The sequence below is a fragment of the Lonchura striata genome, chromosome 5 (assembly GCF_046129695.1).
Source record: "Lonchura striata isolate bLonStr1 chromosome 5, bLonStr1.mat, whole genome shotgun sequence".
Taxonomy (NCBI): Eukaryota; Metazoa; Chordata; class Aves; order Passeriformes; family Estrildidae; genus Lonchura; species Lonchura striata.
In genome coordinates, this window is record NC_134607.1 from 66,615,918 (window position 1) to 66,634,795 (window position 18,878).

General features: G+C 44.0%; 1 protein-coding gene across 1 annotated transcript; it reads right to left on the bottom strand.

The window, feature by feature from the left end:
• Nucleotides 1–1,686: 1,686 nt before the first annotated feature.
• Nucleotides 1,687–17,176, bottom strand: MCM10 (minichromosome maintenance 10 replication initiation factor). The gene is made up of 20 exons (XM_021531045.2): nucleotides 17,152–17,176; nucleotides 16,238–16,288; nucleotides 15,143–15,463; nucleotides 14,243–14,347; nucleotides 13,526–13,660; nucleotides 13,143–13,317; nucleotides 12,283–12,448; nucleotides 11,613–11,780; nucleotides 10,162–10,278; nucleotides 8,917–9,116; nucleotides 7,908–8,008; nucleotides 6,758–6,901; nucleotides 6,587–6,674; nucleotides 6,017–6,245; nucleotides 5,065–5,188; nucleotides 4,248–4,390; nucleotides 3,285–3,398; nucleotides 2,392–2,537; nucleotides 2,141–2,183; nucleotides 1,687–1,770 (listed from the first exon to the last, which is right to left on the bottom strand). The coding sequence occupies exons 2-20, from the start codon at nucleotides 16,242–16,244 to the stop codon at nucleotides 1,687–1,689; spliced, it is 2,610 nt and encodes an 869-aa protein (XP_021386720.1). The 5' UTR covers nucleotides 16,245–16,288; nucleotides 17,152–17,176.
• Nucleotides 17,177–18,878: the final 1,702 nt, after the last annotated feature.

Below are 18,878 nucleotides of genomic sequence, written 5' to 3' on the forward strand. Positions count from 1 at the left end.
AAAATAGGCATATAAATTCATCCATCCATTCATCTACATCCATCACCCCCACTCCTTGTTTACTGCTAAAGCTTAAGCAAAGCAACTGGTTTGGTTTCTTCACCCTATTTTTGCATACAAGCATTGCTTTCACTCCCATGGAGATATGTGTCTTACCATTAACCCTCCTTTGACATTTTAATTTCTGCAGAACCTCCTTTCCTTGGGCCCAAGAGACAGGAACTGGAAAAAGTGTGAGCTTTCAATACGCTGGCTGAAGGCTGATACCAACATGGAATTTCATAGTGGTTTTATGGACTCCAGGTGAGAAACTCTAAAGTCTGAATGAGCAAATTCTGTGGAAGCTGAAGTTACAGACCACAAACCAGTTCCTTTTGGTGATTCAGCACTGAGCTTGTGAGAAAACAAAGATGTTGAGGAAGCAACTCATCCTTTTCCTCAGAGAAATACCATGCAGACCTAGGGAGCGTTTTATTCTGTACTCTTTTATTCTGAATGAGGAATGCACAGGAGATGTTTCCAAGCAATGTCACAGTTACTGATTTTGTCCCCTGGCAGTGACACCCCACTCAGCAAACGGTACCAACAGGAGACTGAAATGAATGCTACAGGCCAAGTTGCACCAATAAAAACACCAGTAAGAGATGGCTACAGAATGCTGAGGTGAATCTGTTCAGTTGCTTCAAATGAAGTAATTTATTTCTCTTCCAGCCCCTGTGCAAGCAAACAAAGACCTCTGGGACATGTAGGTGTTTAATGTCACTTTGATTGAATCACTAAGGTTAGAGGGGGTTTAGGCACTTAAAAATATCTGTGATCCTACTGGACATGAGCTAGGGGCAGGAAAAGGCTCAGATCCACAATAAGCTGGTTAAATGCCCCAGGCATCCCTAGAGAGATGTGCTGTCAGAAAAATGCCTATATGGAGACAGCAGTTCTCAGGAGCCACCTCTTGGTCTGAGACAGCTACTGTTCCTATTTAAAATACCAGAAAAAGGGTAAAAACTTTCAAATATAATCACTCAGCTCTTAAAAACCACTCAAAAGCTGGTGCCAGATTCATTAAAATGTTTTTCAAAGTGGGAGCTCCAGGTCCGTAGCCACAAGAGCACTGCAGTGTGGATGGTGCCGAGGGACACGGAGCTCTGAGTTTCCACCATAAACACTGCTGGCTTGCAGGGCCAAAGCCATGGAAGGGTTTTGTAACAGGTAAGCCAACGAAAAACTCGGGACACCTGTATGACATCTATTTCTAAGGGCTCAGAGTGAGTAGTTTTGAATGGAGAACGCTCTGTACCTACAACTCTCTCACCCCCGCTTTTTGTGCCAGAGCTGAAGACAGGTTGGCATAAACACATCAGAATATAAATTTCATAAGTGCTTACGGAATATACAGTCATTCCCAGTCATGATGATTTGTCACCGAATAGCAAGGTCACTCTTGTGTTGTTAGTTGGAAAGAACAGGCATGACTGCATTTCATGTAAAATCTTACTCAGTCAATTAAAAAAAGATCAAAATTCAATATTCATGCAGCAGCCTGTGGACACTTGGCAGATGATCTTTTCATCAAAAACTGATTTCCCTACTGATTCATCACTAAAACCTGAATCCTCTTGGCAGTCTAGTATAAACGTGTTTCAGATACAAAAATCCATCCATGTTATGAAAAAAATCAACTCCAGGTCACTTAAGACTATTGAGAAATTTTGGTTGTTCTTCTCCTCTTGGTAAAAGCGTTTCTCCACCAATCTTCGGACCTTTTTTCTCCTGGAAACATGAACCACGGAGAAAAGAAGTTACATGTTTGGTAGGCATTTCCCAAACACTTCTCTGGCAGAAATTGTGGTAGGGCTAAATTACCTGACAGACCCTCTAGGGACCTTGACATTCTGAATTCTTACAACTTTGTTCAAATGCCATTTCCCCACAGTTAAATAAAACAAAGCTTTGAGAACAGAAAGCAAAAAGTAGAAGTCCACTATAACAGAGCCTGCAGGTACCTCTGTGTACCTGACAAAATGCAGAGCTGTTGGCTCTGCTGGGAGCTCCTAAGGGCACAGAACCAAAGAGGGGGACAAAAGAACCACAGGAAGCAGTCAGAGTGCTGAGGTGCTCAGAACTGCTGGCTCACACTTACCTTTAGCATCCCATCTCGCTCCCACTTGAAGAGGCCACAGTTACTGAAAGATGAAGATGGCATGTGAGGATCACTGTGCTGTGTTTGCTACACACTGTGACGGGATCCTAAAGAAGCCCCACACCCAGCCCATGCTCCTTGGCACAAGAGCCAACATTGCCCCTTTAAGACATGGTTATGTGACTCACAAGTTACTTGTGAAGGGACTGTACCTAAGTGCCAGTCACTATTTCATGAGGCTCATTTCTTACCTGCAGGGCTTTTTTGGAAGCCTGTCAAGGGAAATAGCTCTGCCTCCACAAGGACATTTGAAAAATCTCTTGATGGCATCATGCCAGAGGTAGTCGTGCTTATCCTGCACACAAGTCTCCAGAGGCTTGAAATAGGTGTAATTACACTGTCAGGGAGGAGAGAGAGAGAGCATATGAGACCTGTTCTGGGGGCTGGCAACTGCTGAATGTTCAGAGGAAAGCACCCCTGTCTTCTCCCATCCTGAAGAGCCTAGCAGTTGGATCACCACCCCAGGCTTTGTCACTGCTCCTTTTAATACCTTCCTCCCTTTGCCACCACCCTGTGGTCCTCTTTCTAGCACTTCATGGGGACAAATGTTCCTCTGTGCAATCCCAAAACAGGTAGGGAAGGCAGCAAGAGGGAAAGCTCAGCAGGGGCTGAAACGTTGGAAGTGGGAGGTAATGCTTCCCTTCCTCACAGTACATTTGGGACAGTCATAAAGCTCCACTCCTCTTCCTGATGGCCAAGTCCCTGGAAATGCAGAAAGAGGATTGCCACCCAGTGTTAATGTTTTCAAGGACTTTGCTTATTTTTTCATTAAATACAGGGAACTGAGGGTCATGGTACAAAACACTTCATGGAAGAAACTGAGAAATTCAGGATGGCAATACCCATGGAACCACTGGCATAAGCACTGAGGTGAGATGTTGAGCACAGCACTAAAGCCTTGCCATGTCTCAGTCACTCTGTGCACAGACTGCTCTCAACAACAGGCATAAGGAACAAACCATCAATCCCTGCACTGGACCACAGCCAAGAGAGGGACAGATGGGAGTCTGCAGGACAGTCCAGCACCATTTTGTAGAAGCCATGTTTCACTCCCCTGCTGGTACCCTGGTTCCCCTTCACTCACCGTTTTACATGTCACAACTCGGCATTTCACTGCTTTAATGTTCCTCATCTTCTCTTCCAGCTCTTCCTTTTTCACCAGTGGCTCAAAGTATTGCTCCTGCAGTTCAGCCTCAGCCTGCGGGGCACACAGTATGGCTTGTGAGGACACAAAGAGGGGAGAGGCCACTCCATAAATGGCCTTGCAGCAAATTATTATCAGGCCTGCTTGAAGCAGACTGCAGTCTGGGAGCAGAGAAACACAATGTCTCTCTTGTTTCAAACAATCCATTGTTGTACACGTGCTGTAGTTCACCAGCATTGACATGAGCCACCTCTGAAATGCACAAGTGGGAATGTTTAACAGCAGAAGTACTGAAATGAGCACATTCCTATGTGCAGAGAAGTCAGGTAGGCAGATGTAATTAATGGAATAGGTTCTTAGCCAAAACATTACTCCCCAGAAGACCTTAAAACAACTATGACTTCATGCCAATACGTGTCCAAGCGCCATTGGAGGTGCTGCAACCCTGGGAAAGTGCTCAGCAGAGACTCCCAAAGTGAGAAACCCAATCTCTCAGCTCTTCAGGGCACCTGATGGCGTTTCACAGCTGACATGAACCCCAGATGAAGGTGGCAGCTGGCTTTATGTGGCCAGGATGTCAAGTAATGAGGGACAAAATAGACATGTGGCTCATTTGATATTAAGGCAGAGGGATTTCTTTGATTATCCACCAACAGGAAACTGCACTGTTCCTTCCCAACACAACAAAAAAACTGGTCCACTGGCAGTGTGACTTTACCCAGCTATGGCAGCAGTGCTGGCTTGCAGGCACTGTGCCCTGTGTGCCCAGAGACACCCAGCACTCCTTCTCGGGACAATCTGGAGCCTGTGAGATGTTTGGGTGCCTGCTTCTTGCTGAAATCATGAGGAGTCCAGTCAGCTCCCAGTTCTAAGCCCCCAGTCACAGCTGGATGGCGGCCATACCTCTTTTAGGACATCTGTGTGCTTGGACTTGGCCTTCAGGATTTTCTGGAACTCTTCTGACTCCAGATAGGCCAGCTGCTCACGCCGTTTTTTTTGGGCAGGTTCCAGTCCATCCATTTCTAGGGAGACAAAAAGGTTCAGTCCTACAAAACAAGGCTGTGATGGCTAAACTTGCTCACTGCAGGAGATTTTGGAAGTCTCAGGTCTCTCAGGCAGATGTTCACGTCAAACAGCAGCCTTTCATAGTTTGGAAACATGAAAACAAGTTCAAATACGGTTTCAGAAAAAATAAAAAGTATTTTATAAAAATAACATTGCATCTGCTCTCAAAGCACTGTACTAGGAATTTTCACATTACTCCCAGGAGTGCAAGCAGTGTTCCCTCACTGACTGATGAAGAAACTTTAAAGGGAATTAAACAATTCATCCAAGATCACACAGTAAATCACCAGCAGGCAAACTCAAGTTCCCACAAAAAATTCAGATACCTTCCCAGGTGGGAAGGTTGTTGTTTTCCTTGGTGAAGTCAGCCTTGCACTGCAGATGCTTGAGTGCTGAAGGAAAGGGAACTGAGATGAGCACAGACAGCTATCAGAGATTACATCTCACACTTTCTCCACAGGGTTAGAGATTTTTTTCCCAACAAACCCTTGAAGTTCCAAACAGACCTAACTTGGCCTCTTTTTAGCACAGCAATTAAGTCCTTAACCCAGAGCAACTACTGCTCTGTCAGTAGGACAGAAGCACAATTTTTTCTGTTATAGAAGCTAACAGTACATACCATTGTCTGCTTCTGGATTTTGTGGCTGAGCAACACTTTTCTCAACTCTTTCAACAATTTCTAGGACATCCTCAACATCAGTCCGTTTTCTCTTGACGCTGTTTGGGTCTGTTTTAGGAAGAATCTGGCCTTTTGCTCGTAGTCGTCGTATTGCAGCCAGCTGGAAAACAGGAAAGAGCAAGGGAAGTGCTGGTGACCTGTCTGGCTCCCAGCTCCTATTTCCAGAAGTAGCAAAGGCTGTCAGATGAAAGAGAGAACATCCACCGGCCTCAGGATGGAGCTGGCTGGAGAGAGGCCCAACAAAATTCCCAGCTCTGGACATGCACCCAACCTCTTGTGACTTCCCAAACCATAAAATCACCTATCCACAGGTGCTACCAGGCCTGGTGTCTCTCCAGCTGAGCTTTACCTGTTTCACAAATCAGTAAGTTTTTCAGAGAAACCAAATCACTTGAGATTTCCACATAAATTGATAATAATTAGGAATTAATAGAAAATTTATTACACCTATTCCTTCTCATACTCCCAGAATGCTAAGACTTCCTCATTCTAGCTGGAAAAGTTTCTTTGACAAACAAATTAACATATTTTTGCCAAGAAAAAAGATGCAGTCTGTTTTGGTTAGAAAACAAAATTATCCAGAGTCATGACACAACGCAACTGAACCAGTTGCTTACCTACCTGTCAAACAGAAAACATGTGCAGTACACTGCACTAGCAATGCCAGAGTTTAGCACTCCAGGGATTTTCAGCAGAAATCCCTTCCCTTAAGAGATTGACTGAAGGCAAGATGGCAGCATGGACTTTGGCACTAACAGCTATCGGGAACCACAGGTATCCTGGTGTGCTGGAATATAGGCCAGTGTGATCCCAAAAATGAGGAACTTCACTAACACCAGAACTGAGCTGACCAAAGACTCCTCTTCTACCACAAATCAAATTTCCCTTAACCTCTCTTTAACACTTTAAAGATTGAAAGGGCTGGTACCTTTTTGGCTTCTGCCAAGCTGTCTAGCTTTGGCCTTGGTGGAGGAGACTTGTCAAAGAAGAGGATATCTTCTCCTTCTGAGAAGCCTGTACCTAGCCTGGGCCTTTGAGGAGTTGACATTTTTGCAGCTTTGGGAAACTCTGCCCCAGGCACTGGGGAGTGGAGGGAGGTCTGTCTGGAGGAGGATGGGAGAGCAGGAGTGCTGGCTTTACCTGTGTTCTGGAGAAACCTTGTAAGAAAAGAATTAATTCAATTAGGGATACAAATCACAGAAAAAAATATTTAAAAAACAAATAGGAGGGGATACAGACTGTGTTTTTTACTATTTGGCCTTTAATTGCCAAAAGAAACACACAGCAATTTTGGCATTCAGGAGAAGAAAACAAGACTGGTAAAGGACTCGCTGAAATCAAGAGTGACTTGAAGAAGTTACCAGAAGAAGTGAATGACCAATTGTTTTCAAAGCTAAAATCAGAGAGAAGCATCACACAAAGCTGAGAAGAAGTGAAAACACAGCTGTCCTTAGGGCTACATAACAGACCCTTTCCTGTGAGAGCCAGTGTGTCTTACCGCCTCTGAATCTCTTCAGATCGCTTTTTTCGGGCCTCCAGCAATTTCTGTTTCTGTTGCTTGAGCAGTGCTGAAGCAGAGATAGACTGGAAATTTGCCCCTTGCTTCTTTTCAGCATCTGTGGAAAAATAAAGCAAAATAAAAAGCCACTTTGTTCAGAAGGAGGTAGAGTGATTTTAGGAGTGGGTCGTCCTTCAGGCAAAAGGACAATACCTGTTTTGGTCCAGTGTTTGGAGAGGTTTCGTGCTCCAAAAGTTGGCTGTGCCAGCAGTTCCCTGAATTCTTCAGAACACTGCATGGGTCTCTTTGCTGCACCTGAGTGGAAGAGGCAGGAATACAACAGATTTGACTTGAGGAATGGAAGCAGACCTGGCTTTTGCAATATAAAATTGTCTAATTTGGAAGCAACCCTTGCAGGTCAGCTGACCACTTCTCAAAGCAAGACCAACCTTTCTATTATATTTGGTCACCCAAGGTCTTGTTATTTGTCACAGACATTTTTATCCCTTCAGCAACTCAATCACTCAGTTCCTCATCAGCCTTGGCTGTCTGTGATACTCCCACCATTCCCATTTTTACGATGCTTGACAGTCCTGAAGGCTCCACACTTTATGCCCAGAGAATTCAGAGCAGCTAAAAGCTGCTATGGACACACACTATGTTGTCTGAAATGGAGTCAGCTAAAACTGATGGAACTGAAAGATGTAAGTAAGACTAAGTGGCACCTAGAACACAGCTTGAATAATCTGTTACCCTCTGACCAGGGAGCATAAAGAGTGTAATATTAAGTGCTTTACAGAAACAAAACAGAGGCAGAGAAGACTGATGGCATCCCAGGGTTACAAAAGGAACACGCTTTGACACAAAAGAAAAGCACTAGAAACAAAGTGGGTTCTCAGGAGGTTGCCTGCGTTGCCGACCTGACTGATTTATACTTAGTATTCCTTAGAAGCTTTCAAGGTGGCAGAAGTAATTTATTTAAATCAAATAAAATAAATTCTCTGGTTCAAAGTTCTTAAAACTTCCAATTCCCATTAATCTGGCAAAGATCTTCTATCACTGTCCAAAGACAGAACAGGAGACTTAATTTGGGGGCATTGATGAAAAAAAAATGCATGAAGCCACAGTTGCTTATTACATTTGCCTTGAAACTGTGATCTCAAGAGGGAAGAGGAGTTTTGACCAACTGAGGAAGCAAATCACCCCTTCTGCAGCAAAGGGACTGCCAGGTTCAGTCAGTGACTAGAAGGCCCTGGGACACATCTACACATGGAGCTGGAAACATCTCAAGAGTGAAGAGACTACTTGAATAATTTGGTACCAATTTTCTGCTTGGTTTCCCGGACAATTGCATCAGATCCTTTCACGACCAGGTTGGAGAGAGTGGTTTGAATCTTCCTTTTCGGCACAGCAGCTGCTGCACTAGAAAGAGGAAACAAATCCAGAACATCAGAGTTTTGCCATGCTTAGAGCAAGGACAGAAGCCTGAATACTAGCCCAGTGCTACAATAAAACTCCAGCCACACTAAAGGGCCAGCTGTCTGTTTTTTGGAAGGATGTGAATCTAAATCCAAATTCCAGCATAATTTTAGGATCTCCCATTTCTCCCTTTGTTGAAATATGTATTTCCTATGCATTATAGGACAACTAAAGATAGATTAAAGCTTTGCTTTGCTCACAGGTCATTCCAGGGATGGAAAGGAGATTGGAATTGCCTCATTACTTTGGAGTCACACCAGGTATCAGAGGGCAGCGGTAAGGGAATAAAAGCTGTGTCCAAGCACAGGGCTGGATCCAGCTTTCCACAGCTGTCTTCATGGGATTTAGATAAATGACCTGGTCCCTATGAGATACATACTGATCTTGGTCAGTTTCCTCATTAACCCAGAGTGACACTGTATTATTTAGGGCAGGGAAGACTTGAGGAAATACAGAAAACACCAACTCTGAGATTAAATGCAGTAAACCATAAGAAAATACAGTTACAATCTCAGAGACTCAAATGCTTGGGATCTCATGATCTCAAAGTCCATTAATCTACTGAAACACAAAGCTGCCTGGCTTCACAACACAGTATTAATGTAGAGGTAAAAACAACCTTTACCACATCTTAGTACTAACTTAAAATTTTTCTGTCAAACAGCAGCTTTGTTAACCCCATGTGGCCAGTAGGATTATGCCAAATGTGGGGCTTTATTCCTATTTGGTGAACGTAGTTAAGGCAAAGGCATTCTCTAAATGAATAGACTTCCTTAGACATAGCTTCAGGCTCCTTGTATATATGAGGGAAATTATGTTCAAAAGCAAGGGAAATAAATGGTTTATCTTACACTGAGGCTGCATATGCTGCTGAAGAGACTCCTCCATAGTAAAACCCATCCTGACACAGCCTCTCCTTCAAAGTGGGATTTTTCCGACCAACTCTTTTGGGAATGCGGCCACCAGAAAAGGTGGACTGCAGATCTGCCCGCTTCGAGCTAAGCTTCTTGTACTGGGACTGTATGTGATACTGACAATATTCACAGTCATTCTGAAAAGAAACAGGAGAAGCCTATTACAGAACACCAGCAATTAGAATTTCCTTCATTCCTCTCACCCACATGCATCCTTGTAGGGCTAAAATGAAGTAACATTTCTACTGTAGTACTCCAGCATTTGATCAACTAATCAAAAATATGTCCATACTCGAGCAATGAAAAACAAAGCTAAAATTGCCTATACTAATCATTAGAAACAACCCTGTGCATCAAGGAATTTTAAGGCCATTCCTTGAAGTCAACTCATATCCCACCAGGACCTCTTGCCCAGATTCTGTATTCTTGACTCTACTCAGTTTTATGTACTGCATGCACAGCCTCCTCCTGGAGTGGGTCTGCAAACAGAGATTTGATTGGCTACAAGTACCTTCTGTATTTTTCTTCTTCCCACTTCCCACACTTCCAGCTCCTCCTCAGTTCTTCATTCCTTCATTTTTTTCTCCTCCTTCTGATACCCTGCTATCTACAATCCTTCTCACTCAGGCAAGGTTCCTTTCAGGTATCACAGCATCATCATAGTCATGAAGTAACATAATCCACAAGTCCTTTAAACTAGTACAAGTCAGTAATGTCCTAAAAGAAGGGTCCCAAAACTTTTTTCTCTCATTTCCAGTGCCCCACATTCAGTTGTAAGTAATCTAACAGCTTGCAGGTATGTTGGACAAGGGAGCTTATTGGGTTAAAATAATTTTAAAAAAATAGCCATTCCCCAAATAATCTCATGTTGTTTTTCTCTGGATGAGTTTTCTAGTGCAGTGCATGGAAGCTTGCAGTGGAGCAAAGGAGAGTGAAAGGGTGTGGCATCATGGGTCAATACCATCTCCTTTCACTGCAGCACCAACCTTTCATTTAGGGAAATCCCCTGCACAGTGCCAGCACAGAAACAGCTCCTCTGGGTTTCATTTCTCACTTTCTCCACCCACTTTAGTTAGTTGCAAGTCAAGATCCAGAAACAAGTCAAATCAGAGTATCAGTACAAAATCAGCAGCCAGATTTTCACCAACAGCTTAGGAATGCCCTGACTACTGAGATACAGACCAGGTTCACAATCTGTGCACAAGGATCACCATTCTTCTTCCTGGCTTTGCAGGTGCCCATATCCAGAGCTTCTCCCATGAGGAGGATCTTCTGGGGATGGTCAATGGACAAACACACCTAGACAGAAATCAGAACACTTCTGGATAGGCCTCTTTCTAGTTGTCACTGGTTTGTCTCTGATCTGGTTCAGTACCTCTGGTACTAACAACAGAGTCTTAAAATGCAGGCCTAGTTTAAGAAAAGCACATGTTCTATTCAGATTGAGAAATGGCTCAGTTAAAAAGAAAAAAGTTAATTTATTTCTCACAAAGAGATGAAAGACATTTGAGTTCTATGCTCAGAGCCTCAGGAAACAAAAGAAACCACCTAAGGCAGTTCTAATTGTGCTGTAAATGGTCCTGTACAGCTGCTTGGCCATCAAGACCCCACATCCAGCAAGGGATGGGAGGAAGAGCTGTACCAGGGCTCTCTGTCCTTCTCCAGATGTCTTGGTCCAATCAAAACTGAGTCCTGTGCAAGAAAAGTGTCTTCTTCACATCACCAAATACACCAGGGACTGTGCCTGTAGCCAATTTCAGAAGTCAGTTTTATTGTCGTAATAAATGTGAACATTTTAGCTAGGAAGAGCCATTCTTGACAGTTAAATGCAGCCCTCTTATTAAATCTGGTGTGCTTTTCTGCTCACCAATGTACTATGTACTGCTTATTCATGCTAATTTAAGCAATTATATAGCTTAAAAGACAATTAATGAGAGCCTTAATTTTTCTATTTGGAGAATTTAAAATGCAGAACACCACATGACCAGCTACTAGACTGAAATTCCCCTTGACAGAAGTAACTGGAAACAGGTTCCATTCCAGTGCAATTAAAAATATACTAATTTATTAGCAAAATGAAGCCATCTTAAAATGTTCTGCATTTATAAATAATCAATTAGACAAGTGAACTCCTATGTATCAGCTGACAAAAATTTACATAATACATTGTTTGTTTAATAAATCAAATATTGCTGCCTCTCTGTCGCGATTTTTGAACCAGAAACATTTTGTAATCATATCCCATACTTGAATTAGAAGAGAGAAAATGTGCTTTTCCACCTTTTTCAGCTTTGAGAGACCTCTAGGCTGAAATAGCCGTTACACTGAAGTAGCTGAATAAACTGAAATGAAAATACACTCCCTCTATTTGTGGAAGAGCCAACTGCTACTGAGAGCAGATTAAAAACTGGAATAAACTCTGGGTTTAAATGCTTAATAGGACTTCTTGAAGTTCAGTCTCCCAGGAGGCCAGGAGCAGATACACATCATGCAACTCCCTGAATGCAATTCAAACGGTTGAGCAGACTGCTGCAAATTCAAACCAAAGATGTGCTATAAAGTGAAATTTCAGCCAAACATGAAAAGGTTCAGCTATAGGTTTTTATCTACAGCTGAATGAAAAATCCTCTCACCTCATCTGAGCCTTCTTTAGATTTCATAGGGTTGGCATTGAGCAGGCCAACGACGGTGCCTTGGTCGGTCTTCCAGTGCTCCTTGTGGACTTGACCAAACAGGAAGAGCGAGACGCACTCATTGAGGTCCCGCAGGTCGTTCAGCCGCCAGATACTGAAGGTCCTGCCCTGGAACAGACATTCCCTTTCCTTCCAGCTTTGCTGCAGATACGCTGGCTGCATCCCCTCTGGCTGTTTCTTTTAAAGAGCTATTCTGACTTTCCCCTTCCCAAGGTTTTTATGACTTAGAAAAGCAGTTTATAACCCCAGTAGAGCTTAGATACAGTATCTCCAGCCATCCATGTTGCCAGCTCTAGGGTTCTTAAAGCCAAAATAGCAAATAATTCTGCCACCACCAACCTTTCTGACATCAAAGTTGGGCAGCACATTGAATAAAGAGGTTTTTACCCCACTGAACATACAAAACCATATCCAGATCTGTTTCATCAATGACTTTCTATAGGGGACAAACAATACTGGATGAAATCAGAAAAGCCCAGATCTTTAATACAGAAGTTTTCCACTAACTACATGAAGTTGGCTGATTAAGTTGAAGATCTAGGAAAGTTTCTCAGGAAAGACCACCAGCATTTCACTTGAATGGAGCAAGGGATACAATGAAGTTACTTACATTATTTGCACTCTGAGGAGTGACCTTCTTCACTATGACTCCAAATGTTACCCAGTCTATTTCCTCCAGATTTTCAGTAGCAAGTTTGTTCTTCAGCTGAGACAGTCGGATGAGCTTCCTGTTAGCCATTTTCCTGTCCATTTCGGCTGAAGACACCCGGGGTTTTCTAGATCCAGTGAAAACAGGTAAAAGACAACACATCCATTGGCACAAATGGACAATGAAAACCAACCAGCACTTCCCTGGGGAGACAACATCTTGCTGCAAAACACCTCTGTGCCTTACTTCACCCTGAGATCACTTGAAATAAAACCCCCCATACCAGAAAGCTACTGATGACACTCGTTTTTGACCAAATAGTTGCATTGAAACTCAGCCCCGAGCCTGCACTAACACTGCTCATTTCAGACTGACCAAGAATGGCTGACCGAGCTGGGAATACAGCTCAGGTTCTGGTGAGGACACCGTGAGGATTCGGAGTCCTCTTGTGGCCACACTGAGTATAGGGATGGTGAGTGACTCCTGAGGCTTCTGTGTGCAGCTCAGCTGGAGCTCAGCTGGCCTTTGCACATGGCCACTGCTTCCTGGCTCCACCACTGAGGCTATGCCAGGGAAGGCAGTGCTAATGAAATTAGAGCTTTTCTGTTAGAAAAGAGCAGAGGTAAAAACAGAAACATGGTACTAAGCCAAGTCAATGTTACATGATTACTGATCAACCAGCCAGTGCTGTGGCATTGTGTAACATCCCTTGATGACAAGTGACTAATCTGACACAGTTAAACCACATATACACATTGTGTTTTCTTTGCCTTTACTTGGAGGGGTTGCCCCCAGACAGGGCTCAGAGCTGGGCTGCTGACCTTAATCTCAGTCCTGAGAAGGTTTCCACAGACACTGGCTGCGTGGTTGCACTGGGGCATGCGGGCACATGAGGAGTCTTCTCTCTGGTCACCTTACTGGGGGTGTTCCCTACAGCAGGCTTGAGAGGCTGGAACGCCAGACTGAGGACTTGTCGTGGAGGAGGAATCTTGTTCTCTTTAGCAGAAGAAAAAAGGCATAGCTCCCATTACAAAGAATACAATAATTAACTTAATAATTAATTAACAAGCTCTCTGCCACTGTGAGCAGATCACTCCTGGTGCACTTAGTAGTGTAACACTGTCCTGGATGTGTCCACACTGCTGGGAACTATAAGGTTTCAACAGAAGCTCTGTCTTTAGTAAAGGTAGACTGAGAATGGTACCTGCTGAGGATGCTTTTGATTTCTGCATTCCTTGCTTGGCTGGTGGTAGAGGATTATCCAGTTGGGCTGAGAAGCATGATGACTCTTGCAGCTTCTGAACTTTCCTTTCCTTTAAGGGTGGACAGGGAGATTTACCTGGCCAACGGAACAAAAAACTATGAGACTTCAGGATCTGGACTCAGACTCTAAGCACTGCTCCAAACTGTGTAATTCCTGAATAACAAGTCCAAGTCAGTGCCCCACATGGAAACCTTTCAGCCAATTTTTCAGCTGAAAAAGCAACAGCTGAAAAAGCGCCAAAGATTCTTACTCATGACAAGTTAAGACTTTGGATGTCACTGCAACCTCAAAGCTGTGGAAAGTCAAAACATCCCGTTTTGCAATCTTTCCATGAAGTTTCATTACTAGATCCAGCATGCTATAGCAACAAACACAGCTGCATATACCGGGTGTACCAACATCTGCCAGTAAGAAGGAACACCTCCAGAAGAGTCTGGAGCACTTAGTCATGAAATCTGTCCAATGCAGAATTAATCCATGATGCAGAGACCAAAACTGATTTAATCTGTACCTGTAAGAAACAACCTGTGTGGGAATACACCAGACCGCCATGCCTTCTTGCTACTTAGGGCCTACTTCGGGATTATTTTATGTCCTGCCTATAAACTCACATGGGAAAGCAAATAAATCATAAACTCATTTAATTAGTTTCATTACCAGGGGTTTTCTTCTCAGGGCCTGAACTGGATTGCTGCCCAAGAGCAGTCTTCTGCAACTGCTCCTGTAAGGTCTTCATCTGCTCTTGCAATTTTCTCAGCTCAGCTAGGAAAGAAGGGAAAAGAAAAAGGATAATAATGAAGACAGCAGGAAGCCATTGCATACAGGGATTTATGAGATCCCTGGAAATCTGGCAGTTTTTCTGCATCATGGAAACTTAAATGAAGACTTGAGTCATAATGCAGATTTACTTGATTCTACACAGCTCATAGTGAAGGAAAACTTTTCCATACAGCCTGGACCTGGGTCCTCTCATAAAAATATTTTATGTAATTGTGGTGTGTTCCTTCCCACATTGAATAAAACTTTCCTGCTCACCATAAAACAATTTAAATGGCTGATGACTGCACTCCTTAGCATAAAGAAGTACTTCCTTATATAATCAAATACACAGTCTGGACACAGGAAAGCTGTGACCAGCTCTGCTTCCACAATGACTTCCACACTGGTAGGGCAGAATCTCCTGTCAATAAGTCCTGAGGGGGATGGAACTGGTGAGCTGGTGAAAGATGCCAAGATGATACCTGATGCCCTGAAGATTGAGGAAACATTGCTCTTCATCAGACAAGGCACAGGTACACAGGCAACCTTCCCTACGCTACTCAGCACAGCTCTGTTGGTCTCCCTGGCTTACTTAGGTCCTCTGTCTTTCTTTTGGGAAAACAGGTTTGGTAGTTTGGCCACTGGATGCTGAAAACTGAACTTAGAAACGTTCACAGGGCTTTTCAGTATTTCCTCTCCTGCCATCACCAAGAACAGGCAGGCCATACCTCCTGCCTGTTAGCTCTCTAGAGACAGAATATATAAAACAAAACACATCAAAGATGCTGTTGCAGAAACCTTGCAGTTCTTCATTGGTTTTCTCCTTCGCCTGACTGGGAGCTGAAGCTGGGACAGCTTTCTCTGCCTCCTCCTCTTCCAGCAGGTCATCTACGTCTCCAAACAGCATAGCCAAGTTCTCCTTCTGCTCATCAATCATGCTGTCCTCAGCATCAACTTCCTCAGTGTAGGATGCATCATCTTCTGCATCAAAGAGCTCATCGTACTCATCTGGTTCTCCATCTTCATCCTCGGGAGCATCTTCCTCCTCAGGAGAATTCCTCTCCTCAGTTGCTTCGTTTTCTTCCAGAAGGGAAGCCAACAGATCCAAGTCATCATCAGCTAAGGCAAAAAATAGACTGAGTTATTTCTGTCCAGTTAAAGAAAAGTTGCTAAGGAATAAACATCCAAGACACCCTAAGTACAAGTTAATGACAACTGAAACTCAGAGCAGCACATAGCATTAAAAAAAAAATACACTTCAGGTTTAACTAAAGGCATCTAGAGCAGCTTCTGGCTGTGAGGCCAGATGGAACTGTAGTTGCAGATGCTCTCAGCTTGTGGCAGAGGCTGGCAAGTCAGCAGAAAACTTGCCAGCTACTCAGCATTGGCTTTTCCTCCTATGCAGTTCCTTGAACAGCAGCTGCTGTTACACAGAAAAGCCTGGAACCTGTAAACATGTAAGCAACAGAGACACTCGTGGATTTTGCCAATCAAAGGGGAAGAGGGATATGCAAGGCAGGCAACAAAGCATATCCTCAGATACAGTTTGCTCCTGGAAAAACACAGAGAACAAAGAAATAGGGACAAAAATGGAGAAGAGATAAGTGCAGAGAGAAGAACGCGACAGACAGAGCAGAAATGAAAACTGGAGCAAACCAAGAAACTGATTTAGCCTTTGTTGCTGAAGAAAACACCAAACCAGGGAAAGCACAGAGAAGCCTCACAGGAAAGTGACAAGAAGGAAAACAAGAGGCAACCTCAAAGAACTCAGCAAAAAATTCAGTGGAATTTAAATTCCTTTGCTAAAAGCCTTACCAGGTTTTCTGCACACCTGAACTTACTAGCTAAAAGGCTGATATTTCCTACTGAAAGGAAGATAATTTTCTCCCTTACCGTCCATAGTTTCACCAGGATTTCTTCAAGAGCCCCTCAAGGCAAAATATTCTGTTATGGGGACAACAAAAGTGATACTGTTAAAGTACATATAATTAATCTAGATATATATATTGTGTTCAGGCTCCTTATTTGGTAATTTGAAATCTACCAGCTTGGTTTTGTTTACAGCTGCAGATGAGAACTCCACTCATTTTAAAACCCTCTACACCAAAACTCTGACCCATGCTGAACCCACTGCACTGTAATGACACTACTTTTATAAAAAAAGGCCCATTATAGACACAGAATTTAACAAATGCCTACCAAGTTCTCATAATAATAACCATTGCCACCTCAGCTGATTATTCTGAGTACACCATAATTACAACTAGCATTTAACTAGTTACTAAAGTCTAACAGTTGTTATTCTCAAAAGTGCACATTCTGCGTTTCTCACAGCTTCTCCATAGGTCCGTGAAAAAAAAATCAGCACGGGCGGACATGAACGGACCAGGGAAGCTTGGATAAGAAAGATGGGAGAAGCGAGTCAAAAACCCAAACTCCAACTGTGCTTAGAGATCTTCCTGCTTGCAGAATCTTTTGTTTCGCCCACAACGATCAAAAGCGGAGTTTCTCTCATGCTCCAGAATATTAATTTTTAGCAACACCGCTTAACTCGCTCGAGCAGGGAAGGCCAGTGCCCATCGCGGACCCGCGCTTTTCCCCTCACGGTTCCGCCCGGCCGCCTCCCTCACCCAGCAGAACCCTGACCTCCTGCGGGGCTCCTCCGCCGCGGCTCCCGACCGTCGGCCCAAGCTCCGTGTGCCCCGGGATCGCTCCGTGTTCCCGGGAATCGCTCCACTCTCCCCGCTTTCCCCGCTCCCGCCGCTCCCCTCACGCACCCCGCTCGCCGCCGCGCGCGCCGCCAATACCCGCCAGAATTCGGACCGGCCCCGCCCCTTCCCGCGCATGCGCGCACGCGCCATCTTTAGTGCTGGCAGCCGCGGCGCTGCCCGGCGCCATCTTGGCTGTGGGCGGGTGCCCGCTGAATGGGGGCGATGGCGGCGTGGGGGTCACGGAATCGATGGAATTGGGGAAGTCCTATCGAGTCCATCCTGTAACACATCACCACCTGTCAATTAGATCATGGCACTGGTTCCTTAAACATCTGCAGGTCACTCCACCAATGTCGAATCACTTTCTGTAAAGAAATTCCTCCCTCTGTCCAACCTAAACCTTCCCCTCATGCAGCTTGAGGCCATGTCCTCTCTCTCATTCTATCATCGGAGCCCGACTCCCACCTGGCTACACCCTCCTGTCAGGCAGTTTAGAGAGTGAGAAGGTCCCCCTGAACCTCCTTTCCTCCAGGCTGAGCCCCCCCAGCTCCCTCAGCTGCTCCTCTTCAGACTTGTGCTCCAGCCACCCCCTTCCCCAGCTCCATCGCCCTTCTCGGGACCTCTCCAGCACCTCAGTGCCCTTCCTGAGCTGAGGGGCCAGCACTGGGCACAGCATTCGAGCTGTGGCTCACAGTGCTCACAACAGAGGGAAGAATCACACCTCTGGTCCTGATTACAGGCTCTGGGTAAGTCCATTTAGCTGCAGAGTTGCCCATGACTGGGCAGAGTGGCCTCAGGGAGGGGTCACAGCAGGTGCCATCCCCATCTGGATAAGTAAACAATGTCAACCCTTGTCTTACACCAACAAATGCAATCCTTGTTATTGTCACATACAGTGGACAAAATTTCATAGGTTGATTTTTCTTTGGTAACTCTGTGAAAAATAGCTCTGAGGATGTACAAGCTCATTGCTGGACTGCAGTTAGTAATGACAGCAAAAAATAATCTTCCCTGTAACACCAACAGGTTTCAGTGTATTGTGGCTTTATTCTTTGGAGTTCCTTGCCCCTGCTGATTTGTACTATTAGACCTGCTCTTTTATCTTTCTATGAAGACCTATTTCACCTAATGCCCATGTTTTCCTGTTAGCACTCCTGTTCTAACATCCCCTCCCTCTGAAACCTCCTCAGATGATTCATTGTGATTTGATGAATGTGTAAGTTATTCCTTCTTCAGCCTTTCACACTGATTTTTTGTATTTTCATTAAGGTTAATACTTCTCAGATTAAATCAGCTCTATTATTCTGTTAGTTTGCTTCTGGCCTAGTAGCATTTCCATCAGATTTTAACCACTGCAGAATCTGTAATCGTCACAGCTCCCATAATAAAATTTGTTTCAGGGTAAAAAAAGCCTATAAATCCTACTGTCAAAAGGAACCAATTAAAAGCCAGTAAGAGATTACATCTGCTGGGACTACTTGTAATTGAAGAAGAAGGTTGCGATGAGGCTGATGAATACCTCTTCACAACAATCAGCCCTTGTGTTATCTGAAATGATGGGTGAAGTGATAGATGAACTATAACAGAAAATAAAAATCCAGAGTCTAAAAGTGATAATTAGAACAACAGTGACAACAAGCAAAGTAAAAAACTTACTTGGATTAATGACAAAACGACAATAAAGGGATTGTCTCCTTTTTGTTGAGCTAAAAACACCTGGGAGGACAAGAATAGAACTAATCCACTACAGTTGTTTCTACACAAGCTTTTCAGACATAGGAAATCTTGTTCCAGTCTCCCGCATACTTATAGGCACAGATAAA

Coding starts and splice junctions, on each gene's coding strand:
- MCM10 (XM_021531045.2), bottom strand. Junction 10,279..11,612: donor CTAAAGAAGGCTCAGATGAG/GTGAGAGGATTT, acceptor ATTTCTGTCTAG/GTGTGTTTGTCCATTGACCA. Junction 9,117..10,161: donor GTGCACAGATTGTGAACCTG/GTCTGTATCTCA, acceptor GTTTCTTTTCAG/AATGACTGTGAATATTGTCA.